The 19,273-nt window shown below is 35.3% G+C and overlaps 1 protein-coding gene across 3 annotated transcripts in view; it reads right to left on the bottom strand.

Moving 5' to 3' along the window:
- UBE3C (ubiquitin protein ligase E3C) overlaps positions 1 to 19,273 on the bottom strand; it is a 78,643-nt gene that overhangs the window by 44,006 nt on the left and 15,364 nt on the right. For 2 of the 3 annotated variants that reach the window (XM_051609354.1, XM_051609356.1), the window contains 9 exons: positions 19,137 to 19,252; positions 18,432 to 18,589; positions 16,344 to 16,497; positions 15,435 to 15,655; positions 15,005 to 15,159; positions 13,125 to 13,312; positions 5,932 to 6,018; positions 5,117 to 5,274; positions 4,351 to 4,583 (listed from right to left, as the gene is read on the bottom strand). In XM_051609354.1, the coding sequence (XP_051465314.1) occupies positions 4,351 to 4,583; positions 5,117 to 5,274; positions 5,932 to 6,018; positions 13,125 to 13,312; positions 15,005 to 15,159; positions 15,435 to 15,655; positions 16,344 to 16,497; positions 18,432 to 18,589; positions 19,137 to 19,252 (1,470 nt within the window). The remainder of the gene's footprint in view (positions 1 to 4,350; positions 4,584 to 5,116; positions 5,275 to 5,931; positions 6,019 to 13,124; positions 13,313 to 15,004; positions 15,160 to 15,434; positions 15,656 to 16,343; positions 16,498 to 18,431; positions 18,590 to 19,136; positions 19,253 to 19,273) is intronic. The other variant, XM_051609355.1, reaches the window with a different exon arrangement.

Below are 19,273 nucleotides of genomic sequence, written 5' to 3'. Positions count from 1 at the left end.
TCAAAGTTCTTGTCACTATTAAAATCATCTGATTAGCTCAGCTGTTCATACTATACAGTAAAGTCTACTGTACAGCTGTTAGAGGATCCAACATACTAGATTTAGAAAGCAAAATGACTCCTGAGAAGGGTCTGGCCCAAACATGACTGAAAGGAGGTTACAAGAAGAACATTTCCAGAAAAAGGATGGTTGCCAAATATTCTTCGGGTGATCAACATAAGAAGCACAAAAAGCACAGAGTCCTAAAAACCTATGTGTGGCTGGGTGGTTGTAATTTTCATTTAATATCCACATAAATACTGTATTTATAATGTTATTTACTAACTAAAATGTCTTTAGTAGACAATCTTAAGTGTGTTAAGTTAGTAAGTCCTTTCCCAAGAGAAGGTGTAAGCATTGATTCTTGCCCCTTTCCTTGGTTCTCATGACACCCCACCTGGAGTACTGTGTCCAGTTCTGGAGCCCCCAACGTAAGAAGGACATGGAGCTCATGGAGAAAGTCCAGAAAAGGGCCATAAATATGATGAGAGAGCTGGAGCTCCAGTTCAGCCTAGAGAAGAGAAGGCTCCAGAGGGATCTTATAGTAGCATTCCAATACCCGAATGGGCTACAGGAAAGCTGGGGAGGGACTTTTTACAAGGGCTTGTAGTGAAAGCACAAGATGTAATAGATTAAAACTGGGAGAGGGGAGATTCAGGTTAGACATTAGGAGAAAATTCTTTAGTGTGAGGGTGGTGAGACACTGGAACTGGTTGCCCAGGGAAGTTGTGGCATTATTTAGGGAGACTGTGGATGTCCCCACCCTGGAGGTGTTTAAGGCCAGGCTGGATGAGGTTTTGTGCAACCTGGTCTAGTGGGGAGTGCCTCTGCTCACAGCAGGGAAGTTGGAACCTGATGATCTTTAAGGTCCCTCCCAATGTTAGCCATTCTGTAATTCTATTCTATGATGCATACACCCACACTTCACACAAGCACGTAAGCTTAAACTGTTATGTTTCATTCAATTTTATTCACAAGGAATTCAAATGATGAAGGGTAACTGTCATTATTGTAACACAGAAAATAGAAAACTGCATAGATAACTAGTTTCTGCACATCTTCATAATCAAACTGGAAGCCTGAAAAAAATTGTTACCATGGTCACTAGGGTGTTTTTGCAATTTTATTATTCTTTTTTGCAGTTTCCTTCAACACAGGGGAAAAAAAAAAAAGTGTCAAGATACGCTAAAAACTGCTCCATCTCAAGCACAACTGTCAGTCTTGATTGCATGCATGCTCTCCAGAGCAGAAACAACTTAGCCCAACACTACATAAAACATAAATAAGTAGAATCTAATAGCATATTAAATTACTAGCCTAAAAAGACGTTATCACTGCTACAATTAACAGCCATCTGGTTTTGCAACTCAAAACTACAGCACTTTAAAAATGAATAGAAAAAACACTGTACTAAGCTTTTCTGAAGTAATCTTGCTAAAAGACAGCCTTAATGGGCAGGTGTCAAGAGTAACAAAGAGTTTAATGGGCCTCCTAAAGGATTCTGTGTCTAGATACTATACAAAAGACCTTTTAAGATCCAGTTTGTAAAGTAGGGTCTTGAATAAAGACAGAACAAAGAATGCTATTAAGGGAACTGTCTGATTACACAGGAATTTTCATCACCCTGCCCTTATAAAACTCAGTGCAGGTTAGATGAGTCACTGAAGCTCTGTGGTCCCATTACCACTACGTGCAAGAGAAAAATTTTTTAAAAGGGGGGGGCGGAAATCAGAAAAAATTATCAAAGTGAAGACTGTGCTAATGAAATATTTTACAAGCATTTAAAGAATTCTTAAAGGAAACTGAATCTTGTTAAGTGAGACGGGAGTTTCTTCTACAGAACAAGTGGGTATTGAGAGCATTAGCAATCTAAACTCAGGACTCCTTTGTAACATTTTTTAACACACAGTTTACTGAAAGACTCACTTTAATAAGTAATAATAAAATTGCTATTTCTCTCCAATAAAGTGTCAAGTGCAAGTAACATTCAAAACTAAAAATCAGTAAAATTGGCAACTTCATTTCATAGGTTTAATTCAGGATAGCAAATAATTATTTTGTTTTACAAAATCCATTTTCATGTACTCATAACTTAAGTCCTTCTATGGAATCCCTAACAGTTGACTACACTATTCAATACTGTATCAAGCCAAAAGAGGGGGAATTTGCTCTGTAAGGACGTTTTCACATGTAAATCTTACCAAAGATCTCCAATCTGGTAGCAAATAAGTACATTCTGGTCGGCAATCTCATTGTTTTCAGATTTACCATTACCTTGCAGAAGTAAAGACTGTATTTGTGTGTGTGTATATATACAGGAATGCAATTAATTAGACATCAGTGGCATAGAAAATATGCAAAACAAGTGAGAAATTAAAAGAAAAATAAGAAATTACAAGCACAGATAGCAGGGGAGAAACGTGCCTTCTCTGCATGCTGCTTGCAAATTTGACGTAGAAGAAAAGTATGTACTACTTAAACTTACAATGCCAACTAGTAGTGTTCTAATGACTTGGAAGAAGACACTGCTGCCTGCTTACTAGCAAGAAACTATTTTGAAGCTGCCTGCAGGAAAGACTCAGTGTTCTGTACTTGACGACATAAAATTTTAGCTCTGTTAAATTCTCATCTTTAACAATATGTTTCTGAAGGAGTAAACAAGAAAAGCTTTGTTATTAGCAACTTTCCTGGGTAGAACAAGACCCTTCAAGATACCCTCAAGATTTACATTTGTAATTCAGGTAATGGAAGACAACCTTGGCTCCTGAAAATACAAAAAGTACACTGAGTTTAGACAGTCCCAATATGAGTTCAATTCCTGACTGCCAAACTGGGGCAGAGTAACTCGGGATTTTACAGCTTTCTGAATGACAGCAAAACATGATCAAATTCACCTGGAATGTAAGCAGCTTATGAAAAGATTTATAAAATATGACAAACTAAAGAGAATAAAAGACAGCATGATAAAAAGTGCATACATAAAAATACCTCTAGCATGCCATCCTTCTTTGAAAAATAGACATACTGGGGTTTTCACTTGTGACCTTTAAATCGAAAGTTTATTTGGCAATTTAAAGACAAGTGATTAAATTAAATTGTGCAAACATATATTAGATCAACCCGTGCAAATTACAAATTCAGTGGTGCATTAGGACTGTATTCAATGCAATCAAAACATTATCACTTACTCTCACTGCTATTAATGCTTATGCTCATAAGTGAAATGTGTTGTAAAATCAGGCAGAATAGGCTGGATAGAGGCTATCTTAGACTTGTAGAATGAATAAGCATTCCTTAATTAGCCCATCAGGTTAAGTGCAAGCCTTAATGGGCCTTTCCTAAAGTCTAGCATGACATCTTTCTCCAAACATGGCCAAGAAGAAAGTTCCATTAGCAATATTAATACAAGCTTAGTTGATCATTTTCATTCAATTAACTTCTTTCAATTAAATAGATAGCTTGACAAAAGCAGTGATAAAAGACCTGAAGGGACAGTTGATGACTCGAACTGAACATTAGTGTGCGAGAGGTCGCCAGTATTAAACAGACTGTAAATCTAGCATTCAATTTGGAAAATGCATTTCTTCTGCTCCCACTTCTTTAATGAGCAATTTTAGCTGACTAGATGTGTTTGCTGCAGAATTTTCATGACAAGTCAAGCACTCCTTTTTTTTCGGCAACCAGTATATTACGATTTTTCCTGCCAACATTTTCAGCCTCTCTTAACTCCTATCTTAGGTAAGATGCCGTGGATAAAACTAGCAGAAATACACTGGTAGATATCCAGAAAGAACATAGATTAAGTTTACATTTGCTAAACTGGGTTCACCATTCTGTGAGTATTCCAGCAAACCCAAAAGGAGAACCAATAAATTGTAGTAGAACAACAGTACGACTGATACAGCATGGTACCAATTTAGTGAAGCCTCCAATAGAGAAGTACTTGAGTAATCACTCAATTCAGTTAGAATTTCACACCAACATAAAGTTATAATGATATGCTGAAGTATCTTGCTGAATAGGAGACCAAGTTAAACCTATATTCTGTACAGTAACTTTTTAACAAACAAGATAAACAAGAAAATTAAATTCAGAGTTGCCAAAAGCAAAAAGAAATTGTTCCAGTTATCAGAATTTAACTGATCAAAGCTTAGCTATATATACTAAAACACAACCTTCTCAAATCCACATGCCTTGTAACAACTGTGTTAAGGGTATAGTTAGAGAAAAAAACCACAACCCTAACCTCCTATCTTCAGCAGAAGCATGTAAATTTTACTTAAATATGTTCTGAAAATTGACACAATTTACCTTGAATAACTGAATCCACCTTTTTTGTTCCGTCTGTATACATTGTTGCATTTCAGTATTTTTTGTTACTCCAACACTTCTAAATGCTGCAATATATTCCTCACGAACCTCTGGTTTTGTTTCTGGATAAGCCAACTTTATGATTCCTAAACATGCATCTCGAAGGCAGCGTGATAATATTACTAGCTCTTCTAGTGTAAAAGGCATCATCGATGATTGTCTTTGACCTACAACTACATAAAACACAAGTTTAAGTTTCTCTTGCATATTTAGAAAACTCTTATTTCACTGGAACTTTAACAAACAAAATCTAAAGGCAGAGAAAAGAAACATCACACAAAAAAAGGAGTATACATTTATGAAAGTGATCAAGCCTTGTTTGAAGTCACAATTATCTTAATTACAATATTCTTTTATTCTCTTTTTATATTCCTGCTATGCTACGTTTTTACATTAGACCACAGGTCCAGTCCTGAAGAACTTCACTCTATTCACTAACTCATAAAAAATTATCATGATTAAGAATTTCCACATCAGACCCTGTAAAACTAGGGTTCCCAAGGTGCAGGCCATTACTTTTTTCCTCTTTTTTCTAAATGCAATCACAATGAAAGAGCCAGCTGACAGCTGAGTGCTCCAGGGACTAACAGCAAGTCAGCCCAGAAGAGCCTTCCCCACAGATGTCAGCAAATCATTGTCTTAGGAGCGCAGTAGCCTTAGACAAAAACATTTTGCATGGCACTGCTATTTAATGTTTGAAACTCACCTTCTATTGGATCACCAAAGAATTCATTATCATGAATAGAAATAAGTGAATGACTAAACAAAGAACTAAAAAGGTAGAAGAGAGGGATGATTCGACTAGAGTCTTCTAAAGACATAGGAGAGCCTCTTGAAATCACTTGAAGAAGTGGCACCATAGACCTTAAAATATAAAATGCAAAATGAAAGAGATGGTTAATTAAATTCAGCATTATGAACTTCAGCATTCTAGTAAAAATATTTAGTAGTTGCTACAGCAAAATAAGGACAGCGCTCTCAGTTAAATAACTGCTATAAGGAAACTCTCTGTAAGTGCTTGCCACTATAGTATCTCAGTGTTTTGATGATATATAAACTTTGGTGTTAAAATATTGAAGACTGCAGACACACACTGGTTTAGAACAGAGACATGAAGCAAAGAGAATAATTAACATTAGCACAGAACAAATCTGTAGGTTCAATGCCTCAGTTCCTGGGAACATGCCTGCCACCATCAATTTCTGGATGGATTGAAGTATATGAGATAAAACTCACATACGTTGAATGAAGTACTTAGGGCTTCAGTGTTTGTTATATTGATGGTAGTAAGCACTCAAAAAAACTACAAAACATCCACCTGATTTTAAATAAAGATTTTATTCATTTACAGTTGTCCAATTCCAAGATTTTGCTCAGTTTTATGAAATCATAGGAGTAAGTAACCATTACTGTTTTGTTTTCAACCATCTTCCATGAGCACTGTCAAACCATTGCCTCATTTTTTCACTAGACAGGCCCTATTTTAACAAAGATTCAGTTTCAGAAATGTATAATACATACCCTGTAATCATTCGTGTAGTCATTGAAGATATCAAATACCAAAGATGCCTCAGGAATCTGGCATTAAAGGCTAAACTATAAAGAAGCCTGCAAGAGGAAGTTCAAATAAATTGTATCTTCCAAAATACTGTATTCACAAAACAATGCTTCTGTAAAAACTTTTTGTTAAGCATTTCTCAAACATTAACAATTCAAAAATATTTTTTTCAAGATGGAGGCTGATATTGTAATCAAATCTTGTGAAGCCTCCAAGCTGAAAAACAAGTAAAAAATCCCTGTATCTAAAATAGAGTCTTAATTAACTCAGCAGCAAACCACACTATACAGACCCAAGTTTGCAATATTCCACACAATTAAATACATTTATGTGGGATTTTTTTCCATTCCAATACAGGAAACCACATCAACTTGTTAGAAAGTCACTTCTGTGGCTCTTCTGACACTAACAATGCAATTTTTTTAAAAAAAGTGGATTAAAATACCTTAATTTATGCTAGAAGCAACTACTGATTTCAAATTCTGAAGCAATTTTACTGGTATATTCTGCATGGCAAATAGAAATGTAGCAACAGCAATGGAACACTGTCTGTCAGGAGAGCTACCCATACACATATGCTAACCCATCTGTAGACAGAAAATGACTTACACATCTGTAAAATAAATGTGTATGTTCACAAGTTAGTCAAACACAGGACCAACTTCAACTATATAGTTTCAGACATGACTACAGCATGATTAACTTTTTAAAGAAATGAGAAATAAAAAGCTTCCTGGAACTAAAGGTCTCCCTCAGCCTAATTTTTCCCCTGCAGGAAGGAACATACGTGACAAACTTCATTTAAAACAATTAATTATTCTAGGAAACAAGATAGGATTTGACTGACTAAACTGTTGAATTTTTGGCTATTGAAGAATTACATGCAGTTAGCTATGCTATATGCAACTTTCCTAGGTCTTCTAATTACTATTAGAATAAAAAAAGGCAACAGATACCCAAGTCCACATCTCCTTTCAGAGGTCAATAGCCTCATAATATCAAAATTCCCTGTGGCCATGCATACAAGAGGTAGGAACCTGGGAAACAGGAGCAGGGAGGGTAGATTAGCTGCTGCCTAAAAAAACCAATATTTATTACAGACCATATGGATGAATTAAAATTTGCCAGATGGCAGAAGGAAAGGAAGCACATATTTCATTTAAAAAAAAAAAATAGAATATCTGTAAACATTTAAAAATATTTGATAATAGCTTAAGTAGCAATTAATTTAAAGACAGTAAAACAAAAAAAAACCACCTGCAGGAAAGCCTACTTGCCCACTCACAAATACTGCCTTGTGTCATATGCCTCTGAGTCCTTGATTACCAGCTGCTGAAGCCCCACCGACTCTTTTTGCTGCCTTCACTAAGCACAGCCCCTCTCGTGCATCCACACAAGAGACTCCCTTCAGGCTCTCAATTCACATGCACACACCAAAAGCCACTGCACAGACAAGGAACTTTGCAAGGATGAAGTAGCATTAGGAAGGGCAGACCTCTTCGCCAAGTAGAAAGGACAGAACAGAGTTTCACAGGTGCAGGGAGTTTTGGAAACAGAATTGGGTCATACAGAAGAAGGGAAGATGAAGTAAAAGCACCCTCTGGTTTGCTTTGCATCTTTGCTGAAATATCACCCTCTTGTTTCAAAACCTTAAAAATACATAGATCAGTATCTTTAAAAAGAGTTGAGAGCTTCACAAATTCCAGAGGAGCTAGATGTTTGGGATCACTACTAAGTTTGAGTTAAATGTGAAGCAACAGCAGCTAATGCCAGTTTAAGATAAGATTTATTGTAAAATTAAATTCTACTTCAAATATCTGGAATTCTGGAAAAAAAATCAAACTTAATTTGATACATGGTAATTTTACTTCCTTCTCAAGTCACACTATTTTGTCTTTTGAGTGGAAATTATGATTATCCTGTAAGGAAGGACTTATAGTATCTAGCTAATTTAGAATACGGATTTGTGTTTTAATGTTTAAAAATTAGAATGATAGCTCAGATGTCTTGGTTTCTGAAATGAGAAATTTCCTCAGTGACCTCCAGTTTTTAGCCTCATATTTGAAATGAAAAGTAATTTGGCACACTGCCATGAGGTCTCATAGGGTTCCCAACTAAAAATTTGTTAATTTTACAATCATCCCTGGAAATTATGTAATAGTTTTAGCAGAAATGAACAAACATTATGGATGCTGAAACTATCATATTTCATTCTTTCATTCTAGCAATGTACAGCAATATTGAGGGGAAACAAAGGACAGAGCTTATAATAATAACCTTTGTCTAAGTTTTAGCCATTTTTATTTCCATATCCATGATTCAGACACTCAATTGTAGCAACTGCTTATTTCATGGCCCAATTCCAGAAATTCTGAATGTATTCAACTTTCACATTTCCCTTCCCTGAAAATCCAGTTAAATACAAAAATGCAAATTTGGTAGAAGATGTTACCATATAGCCTATTTTTTCAATATAAAAAATATAGAAATATAGAAATATAGAAATAGAAATATGAAGCAGATTAATTAATCAATTCTAAATTTTCCAAATTGTTACTGGAAAATAAAGACAAAACTGCAAACTAAACACAGAAGGGTGAATTAGGGCTCATGTTACCAAAATTTTACATCACTGTAATATATAACCCACTGTGAAAGGAATGACTGCAGACAACCTACTAGCCTCATGTAAAAGTTGGCTTTCAAAGCAGAATATAGCAACTGTAACAAATCAAAAAAAACCCCACAGTGCAATGATGGCCTTTTAAAGTCGTACCTCTGCAAAAGCTGAAGGAATTTCCTGTGTTAACAAGTGTCAAAAAAATTTCAAAAAATTATGAGACAGGCTAAAAAATGTAAATTAAGAAATAAGACCTTGAGAATTAGGTAAAAAGTCTAACTCATTTGGCCTTTTTCTTTGGCAGAGAAAAAACCCCAGTATTTCTAGATAGAACTACTTTAAAATAACATAGCACAAGACAACAATTCCTGATAAACTGCAGAACATTACAGGGATATACCATGCAATCTTGATCACTTTTTCCTTTAGAGAACACACACACGAGAAGCAGAAATCAAGATTAGACACTATGTTTTTAATGTAAATTTTTATAATCACACTCAGGGGGTTAATTTTCAATACTTGTACTATTCTAAAAGCAAAACAAGCATCTAAAGTTTAAACCCTGTTTTTTTTTTATCCCTCCCATCTGCTGATTCTGCATTTTTTTTAAATCTCACTGCATACCACCAACATCTTTACTCTGAGATCATTATACATAGTTTTATATAATGGATTCATTAACAGATGTTCTGCAAAGCTCATATTCTGATTTAACACTGTAGTTTGGGAGAAGAACCACTTTTCAAATACCAGAAAGGATAAGCTCCTTTCAAGTCTCAGCCACAGGCTATGACAGAGTTAAATCAACTGCAGTGATTTCTGTTAAGTATCTATTTTAATCATACCAAATTAAATTATCTGCTCCCAAAAGTAAGTACATAACGATCATTTATTTAGAACCTTGTTTCTCTCAGTAGGTATCTAATTGTCCACAAAGGCCACATGATTTATGTGTACTTGCCACATCAGTATTTTGGGCACCTCTGGTTTAAAAAAAGTGTCAAATTCCTCCTTCGCAATGGGACAGATTAAATGACCCATTAAGCTTAATTTAGCTGAGGCACCACTACAAGTTAATTAGTTAAAGGAAAGATTTTCAGTAGAGGTCATAAATTGGGCCCAGTTTCCCACTGAGACCATTTAAGTTAATGAAGAGAATACACTAGAATGAGAGGAGCTCATACAGTCTGTGAAAGGTCAGTGCTGCTGGGGCAGGGGATTCTGACACTTCAGAGCTTCAAGGTGTCTCAGGTACCAGAGAGCATGCAGAGCCAGCCTTACATGAGCTGTACTGCTCTGCAGGCAGCTTTCTGCTTCTGCCTCTCTTTCTATTGCACCAAGAATGTAAAACAAAACTTAAGAAGTTAAAATTTCATACACTATTAATCTAGTTTTAAGAAAAACACAACAGTGGTGGAAGAACATGCCCTAAAGAATTACTGAAATAGCCTCATGTAAAGCCTAAGTACCTCTGTCACATGTATGGAGACAGAGCCTGCTCAAACTACACCAGAATGTCAGTTTCCTAAACAATTCTCAACCACAGGTTAAGATTAGGAGTGTTATGTTAATTATACAGTAGTAATGAATGGTCAATACGAAACTGTCAAACCAAGATTAGCCATCACTCCAGCTAAATCAAACAGCTGATATCAACTCAGGACCCAGAACAAGCACAGTTCTCACCACTGTTTAATATTAAGCAGTAGTGATGACCTGAACTCTATTATTACACTTAATTAATCATGCCCCAAAATATTTTGCAGAAACAGAATTTGCTAATTACTTATAGTTTTGATAAACAAGCCTTGCAAAAATCTTTTTTTTTTTCAATGAGAACTACACTCCAAGACTCTTCTTTTTATTTTTAAATAACTGTAGTCAACAATAAATACCAACTTTACAGTGAAAAGACAAAGCCCTGCCCCTCTGAAAACAAGTGTGTAACTCCCAGTCACTTCACTACAAACAAGATTTTTTTCTACATCTGCCATCTGGCTCACTAAACACCAGCTACAGCTAGGTTTTTCCAGTCTTGTGGCCTTTTTCTTTAACTGGGCTTGACTGCATCTTTCCAGAACATATTCAGAGTGTCTCAAAATTCCTAACAACTAATCCAAACAATCTGTTTTTACAGTAATCCACCTATGGATCCCACCACTCTCTGCAGAGAATCAGAAAGGAACTTTTGAGCCTTGCTTATTCTGTTCGAAACTACATTATACTTCTGGGTATCTTGTTCTGTTCTCCCTTGGTCTCTGTTGCAAAACCAGAGAAACTATTGAGCTAGTGCAGTGACACTGACGTTCTTAACAACATATAATACCATCACCTGTCAAATCAAAGATTTACTGAGGAGCCACAAGATGAAAAAGCATTCAGCTTGAATGGAGTGACATAAGTCTATACCATGAGTTTCTTACCCCTTTTCAAGAAGGAAAAAAGCCTCAAAACTATTAAAACAATACAGAGATATTTGTTATTACCTTTCTTCAAAGCCTGTGTTCTTAGCCTTTATTTTCTTTACAGCTACTGAAAAGTCATTTTCAGTTATTACTTTCCTTATTTAGCATCCCACTTTGCACACTTGCAGCCTTTCAGTTTTTCATTATCAATGTTTTCTATTACAGTTGTAAATGCTGGTAAATAAGCAAAGCTTTTCTAAGACCCTTTTCTGTCTTTTAAACCATCTGACCCAGTATATTTCCAAACAGAAAATAAAAGAGCATTTTTGAGCTCTAAGAATATATTTAAAGTAATTTAAATTGCACTTAAAACAAGTGAAGCATCTTTCTAATTAAATTTGGAAATTCATTTCATCATTAAATTTGACATAATCATTTGGGCAACTAAAAAATCATTGGAAAATTTAAAAGTGGAAAATAATGACAAAAACATTTTACTTGTCTTATGAAATGACACAATGTTTATAACCTTTAAAACAACATCAAATGTCCTTTGAAAAACACCCAAAAAGAATGTTTAGAATAGCTGCTTGGTAATTTAGGCCAAGTCTAAAATGTGCTGAGAATGGGACAAAAGATTGACACCTCTTGTCACAATGATGCCCAGCAAACCCAACAATTATTACTGACTTGAAAGGCAGAATTATAGGTCTATGTTAATTAACAAATACCTGTATGAATTAACCTTATTTTGACCATAAAAGTAATTCCAATGGTGTTACTGACACAAACCTTAGTATCTCTACTACTTATTTAAATTGGTAAATTCAACTATTTTGGAGCTATTCAGAAGTTAAAACTTGTAAATTGCTTTCCCTTACAAGATGCTGAGTAGAGCTCTCATAATTCCTGAATTTACCCAGTGTGTAACAAGTCTGTTAGCACAAACAATTGCCAAGACCCAGTACAGTATCTCAGAGGAAACAGATGCCATACTCTTACAATTAAAGTTCTGTGTGACTTTATTCTTTAAACACCCTGTTCCAGACAGCTCACCAGCAAACCTGAAGTCAAAGCAGTGATGCATTTAACTCAGTAATTACTATCCAAGGCAGTGTACTGTTTGCAACAATAAAGAAGGCATACTAATTCAACTGCTGCTATGATCTTCAGGTCTCACATCCTGCTCTAATGCAATTACTCTACAAAGAACTAATTACCCTAATCGAGCAATCACAGTTTCACTGACATCTTACTTCCTCTAACAGCTATAAACACCATTGGGCTAAGATAGCACCTAATTAGTTTTCTGTATCACTGTTTACAATGCAGTTTGAATTGATTATGTTTACAACATTCCCTAAATACTTACTTTACTGCCAGCAACTACATTCTTATTTAAAACTACTTGCACCAGAACAGTGTTAATACTTAGGGAGGGGTCTTAGTTTGATGATAAAAAGGTAAAAAATCTTCCTCCATTGTTACTGACATTTGTGGTTTGCAGTCTTTGTAAAGGAATGCTGTACAAATGAACAAGTCTCATATCTCCATCTCAGGTGCTTAAGTTCTCCTCAAACAATAGTGGTTTTCAATAGTAAGGAATTATTTTAATTTGCAGCAAGAGATATTTTGACTATACATCAGAGGAGGTAAGACAAGAAGTTGGTTTCAGTGCTCAGCAAACTAGAGAGACTGTGGAATCCCTATCACTGAAAGTTTTAAAAGCAACCTAGACAAACTTGTGCTAGAATGACACTTAACGCTGCCTCTGAGCATGTGGAAAGATAAACTCCTTTCAAGAATTTATTATTTTTTCTGATTACAAACACTACCTGTTCCATAGTCCTCCATGTGGTGATAGAATACTAACACACTTGCAACTCACTTTTGGATTCAGTGATTACTCCAAAAGAGAGCACAAGGAACAAGAAGAAAAAAATTAAACAGAATTAATTCCCCCCTAAATTTGTTAGCAATTATTATAGAAATTCTGAAATTCTTACTTATTTCAGCTAATCAGAAACTAAAACATAGGAAAAAACCCAAAGGATATTTTAACAAGTCTATCTAATAAACCAAATTTTAGAAGTGCTACAAGTTCAACATCACTATTACTTGTACTTGCCTGACTTTTGGCACCATCATTCGGTGCTGCACCATCAGTGTGTGGCAGATTGATGCCATCAAGGTAAAGACCTCTTCACTAGCTGAATCTCTCCAAACCATATTCAGTAGAGTGTTTGTCTGCTGCTTTGTATCCAATTTCTTTAGACACTCCTCAGTTATGTACTGAACCGATATTCTCCCATCACCCTACAAACATATAAAAGAAAAATTTAAGTCTTTTTAATGATCAAGTATCCCTTTAAAATAAAAATTAAAAAGCCCTTCAGAATCTTACTGGAACCTAACAGTTTCCTATACAATAAATAAAGCATAAGCACATATGTATATACCAGTAGCATTCCTACAAGTATCAGACCCAAAAAACAACTGAAATCTTCAGGTCACAACCATTGGTTTGTGGCACAAATCTTTTCATTTAGTGGGAAAGACTCCCTTTAAAGTAAGCATGTTCTGTAACAGTTGGACACAATAAGGCAAGATCATTTACTAGCATGAAATACAGAAGCAGTAATTCTCTTCTCCACTGACATCAGTCAGCACAAGACATGAAATCCGAAAATTCATATCTACTGAGAGTTCCTTCACAAACAGTATTTTCAACCCGTGGGTTAAGAAGCAACAAAAACACTTCAGCGTGACTAATACTCCTTTCAGTAGTATCAGAAGTATACAAAAAATGTTTTCTCTTGGTACAGAAATGAGGGAGTGGAGCTCAACTTTTTCTTTTCCTTATTTCCTCTTTATCTTGCCCCCAACAGAGCAAAGCAGTCTGGCCCATTGAAGGATACAAGTTATCCAATTATAAATTTGGGTTTTTTGTAGGACAGCCATGCAGGAAAATATGGAATACACAAAAAAGTCATAGGACAAACACACAAAAAATGTATCGCAATAAATACTATTCTGCATTAAAGCCTCCTCAGAGCAGATTTTCTCTAATTTAGAAATTACTGTAAGTTACCTCTGAACAGAAATCACTTTGTTTTTACCTAATCACCTCTTAAACATTACCAACAGCATGGCTCTTTTTAAGAGGTTGCTCTTAATATCTAGTCTTTAAAAAAGCTGCATCTTTCAGAAATGCCCAATATCTTACATGAAATGTAAGTAGGCATTACAGGAAAACCACCTTTAAATATGGTGAAACCTCACATATTCCACAAGGAAAGAGTGCAGTCTGCCAAAGTCCACTGAACGGTTGTGTCTTTTGAGTGTTTTTATAAAGGCCAGGAAGAAACTGCTGCATTTATGCCTCTCCAACTGTGGCTGTTCAAAGCCTCAATTCAAGTGTTAGGAGGTTAAAAGTTAGCATGGATTCCTTTTACTGACAGAAGTTTAAACTATAGTGAAAAGTTCTATTTACACTACAGACTCCACACATTATTATAGAAAGCAGGTGTTCTCTTTTTGAGGGCTTTCAAGGTAGTCGATATATTTAAAAACAGAGGTAATTCTGTAGGATTAAGACAGTAGTTGAACTTGTAATACTTTTGTGAGGGAAAAAACCAGACCAATGTGATCTTCGAACACAGTATGTTTCATAGTATCTTAGCATCATCACAGACTTAGTAATACAGAAAGTAATACAGTCTCGTAAAATACAAATTTAAAGCAGCGAAGCTTTAACTTGTTTTGTTTAATAGAAGCTCTGTCCTTCAGAAGACATTTTAAGATCTCTTACTATAGAAAGGGGTTTGTTGATTTTTTTTGTTGTTTTGTTTCTAATGTAAGCAACCAATTCCATTTGCTTACAGTGAAGTAAATATGCTCCCTTATACATATAGCCAGAAAAATATTAGACCTATGGTGATCCTGTTTTTGCCTGTATTTGCTGTTGCTATAATACAAATTCATTCAAAGAAATTTTGTACTGCTTACTGGTGTAGTTGTCATTTTACTGATCTCTTCATCTTCATCTTCAGAATCACTGTTTGCATCTTGACAATTTGCACCAGCAGTAGACACAGGCAGCTGAGACAGGAAAGTCTGGAGTACCCTCAAATACACAAGAAGTCCTTCCTCTGAAAGGGATCCTGTAGCACAGACATTGAAATAAAAGATCATCAGTCAGATCACACTGTACTACAAAGCATCTTTTACCAGAAACACCTGACCAGAACATAATATGTCAGGTTTTCCCAAATTAAATGTGTTTTTTACTGAAAAGGATAAGAATAGTTAATAAAACGTATCTCTCCAATACTTGTATGCACACTCTGTCCTTTTTGCTTGGCACTGAACCACACTGTGGAAATGCATATTAACTTAAATATGAAAAAACAATGAACTGGCCATTTAGCTTTCTCACCCAAATACGTTTCGCCGACTGTTAATACAAAGTAAAACAGCCATGGGGCTTGATCACTTCTTCTTGAACATCCACTTTCTGCTAATAATAGTGCATTCAGAAACAGTTCATAAGGGAAAATGGTCTGCACATCAGCAAGCGCTGGAATGATGAAATGGAATATCTGATCTGTAAAAGGTGCTGCCAGAAACTCCTCTGTGAAGGCTGCAAAAATCTGCTGCCTGAAATGAAGAAAAAACTGTCTTTGTATAAAATACAATCAAAATTTCCCACCATTATATCCATGGAATAATCGATTTGCAAGTTTAAGCACATCCACCAAGAAGACTGCAAAGACACACTCCGTCAGTCCTGTGCTAATAAACCACACTTCTCAGATTTCTCCAAATTTAACTTCTTACACTACATTCTTTTCCTGATTATCTCAAATGTAATCGTATCCTTTAAACTCTTCATGAACTCACATTAAACTACCATCAAGTTAAATTTCTTGTTTATCATCTTAAAATTAATTTTAAAAGCACCGTTTTTTCCCCAAAACCACTATCACATGTGACACAACCACAGTTTGATTTTTTTGTTCCATCTTTCTACATCCCTCTGTCTTCTTCTCAGCTATGACTTTGTTATTTCTTTTCATAAACCTCGTGTCCTCTGATTTAACTCTAAATGTTTTTCAGCCCTTAGCTGCATCTCTGGTCTGTTTATTACAGTCTTCAGCATTTTATTGCCTTTTTCTTAAAACACACCTGAAACTACACTGTTTCATCCATGTCCATACAGCATTACAAAAAATTCTTTACTACAGCAAATGAATCAAACTGCACTGTAGCTAGACATTCATCAACAACAAACTGCATGCCTCCAGCAATAACAAGTATACAGATATTTAATATTATCTTTATTTACCTTGCACCTTCTGGACAGGAGCTATATGTAAAGTGCAATGGTTTCAGAACATTCTCCAGAAGTATTTTTGCAATAGGGACTCGAGAAACATCAGAATACTCAATACTCGAGGGAAGCTTATTGTTAATTAACAAATAAAGCGACTTGTAGTAGCCTGTAAATAATAAATATAATATTTTAAAATACAGTATGACTTTTCTTCTTTTCCTCATTAAACAACTTACATACCTAACATTTTTAATTTGAAAAAAAAAATTTTACCATTCATTGCATGAAGCTTTTATTTACTTCACAGAATCACAGAATTGTCAGAGTTGGAAGGGACCTCCAGAGATCATCCAGTCCAACTCTCCTGCTAAAGCAGGATCCCCTAGAGCACGTTACTCAGGACTGCATCCAGGAGGGTCTTGACTATCTCCAGAGGAGGGGACTCCACACCTCCCTGGGCAGCCTGTCCCAGGGCTCTGTCACCCTCACCTACTTAGGAAGACATTTTTCAATAGTCTAAGTCACATTCACAGAACTACCAGAATATATCAGCAACTTCTTTATAAAAACCACTTTATAAAATCAGACAGATAACTGCATTCAGAGTCAGTCTGATTTTCAAAAATACACCGCTCATGTTGATGAAGTGAGTTGGGTTTTTTTAAACAACAAAGATATTCCCTTCTCCTGTTTTTGACAGTTGTCTTTCCATGCTTTCAGAAACTATGGATTTCCCTCTCTACTTCAAAACATGACTGTGTCATACAATTAAGAGTCCCACTGTCCAAATGTCTCAATTCTATAAACATCTTGCTTTAGAAAGCTAAAGAATTAAATTACTGTTCCCAAAACAGGGATCTCTCAGTAGTAAAATGGATTACCACCCAACCCATAGAGACATGTAGAGGGTAATCCGCTTTTCTCTCTCTGAAGTACAAATGGAATAATCTGATTTCATTCTTCTTAAACCAACTTCCCCTTGCTCGATGAACTCCTAAACTAAGGCTGAAGTTCCACTGGTGTGGGAACCACTGCAAACATATCAATAGTGTTACAATACTGAGAAGTCCAAGACCCTTTGCTGGGGACTACTTAACTGACAGAGTTCCACATACAAGTGGAAGTCACCATAAAGGGATAACCTAGCACTGCTAACAAGATGCATGTGAAGACAAATTAAAAGCAAAAACATGTAATAATAAAGCTGATTACAGGGTCTTTACAACTTAACCATCATAAATTACTCGGGAGACAAAACATTTGAAGTTGCACACAACTGCTTATTTTTGGTTGGATTTTAAGTGATCAGAAAGCCTAATTTTTTTACTAGAATTTATGATCTAACATCTTAATAAACTTATATATCAGTTGTGAAGACTGAATATTAAACCATATGAACAATATGAAAGCATTTTGGAAGATACAGTTATACATTAAGCAATGAGACAAACAACTATTTCTATAGCTTTAGTTATGCCTCAGCAATTAAAATAAATCTGCTATAATAACAGCCTTTTTTTTTCCTCATAGTGACTTCAAAATATTGCAGCTAAAACCAAATCCTTAGTAACAGCATAAAATAGTCTGGTCCACTGAGTGTACTTTAAAACACGGAATTATTCCAACAATTAACTAACAAATTGGAAGGTGCTCTTTTTATATTTTACATCAAGGAGGCTGGATCCATGTCTGTTTCATAATGGCTTTGTTTTTTTCTTCCATCCACAAATCTTGCAAACTCAAGCTACAGTATCAGAAAGTCAAATTCCTTTTTGGTGCATTCCCAGAGTAATAAAGCTTCTTCAAAACAAAACATAATTTTGTTGATAACTACACAATTCATTAACTTCCAGTGTATTTGCACAGTATATTTACACAGGTGTAAGTGATTGCAGTTGAGCAAACAGTTTTGCTGAAGACAGTACGAGGGAAATAAAAGCCAGGTCACCATCTCTTTGCTAAGGTCTCCCTAGTGTTAGCAGGATGAAAAGATAATGCCAATTTACAATAATAATGAACATCAGCAGTTATAGAGAACTGTACTGCAAATCAATGCCCAACTTCAAAACAACTAAAGCTTAGACCTGGCACAGTACTCACCTTTTTGAATCATGTAGTGCAAAATTTGTTCAATTAATGATGTCACATAGCTGACATCTTGTAAAACTGGCAAATACGTATTCTCAGATGAAAATACCTCAAGCATTCTCATAGGAAGTGCAACATTCAGACTGTCGTCATTGCAATTTTGCAATAGCCTATAAATAAAATGAAATCAAAATTATTTAACAAGACATTTTTCTTATTTTACCACTTCTTAATTTACATTAATCTTAAAATAATTTATTTCTACTTGTTTTCCAAGTGTTCTCAGTAGTTTAGCTACATATTTTTATAATAATAATTTCTGATTTTAGGGTTTCTATGAATATGGCACTCTCCCTGGAACATCAGTCTAACTTGGACAGTATCTTCTAATTACTATCAGTTCCCAAGAAAACCTTACAGTTTCCACAAATACTGCTAATGCCATTGCCATATGCAAACAGTTAAGAACACACATAAACATATTCCTAGCTGTGGCATTTCTTTAAACACATGTTAAACTTGAAAGTCAATTCCATTGTTCTTACATAGGAACAAGTACCATCTCTCATGGCCTACATATATATTTAATGTAGACAGTCCTCTCCCTAAGATAAATTTACATTCAATATTTCACCTGCTGTAGAAATAAAAAAAAGTGTCCAACAGAATTTTAGACAATATTTTTTAGACAATAGCATATAGAAAAAAAGAGTTTACCTGCAACACAGCCCCAACAGTCTTTTTATTTGGAATAAGCAAGTAAGTCTGTCTGGACCATCCAATTGCTTAACAAACTGAGAACTCTGTTTAATTAAATTCTGACACAACCACACCTAGGAAAAGATATGCATAGG

Source organism: Apus apus, chromosome 2, assembly GCF_020740795.1.
Source record: "Apus apus isolate bApuApu2 chromosome 2, bApuApu2.pri.cur, whole genome shotgun sequence".
Taxonomy (NCBI): Eukaryota; Metazoa; Chordata; class Aves; order Apodiformes; family Apodidae; genus Apus; species Apus apus.
The sequence above is the reverse complement of the archived record's forward strand: the minus strand, read 5'-3'. Positions and strand labels throughout refer to the sequence as shown.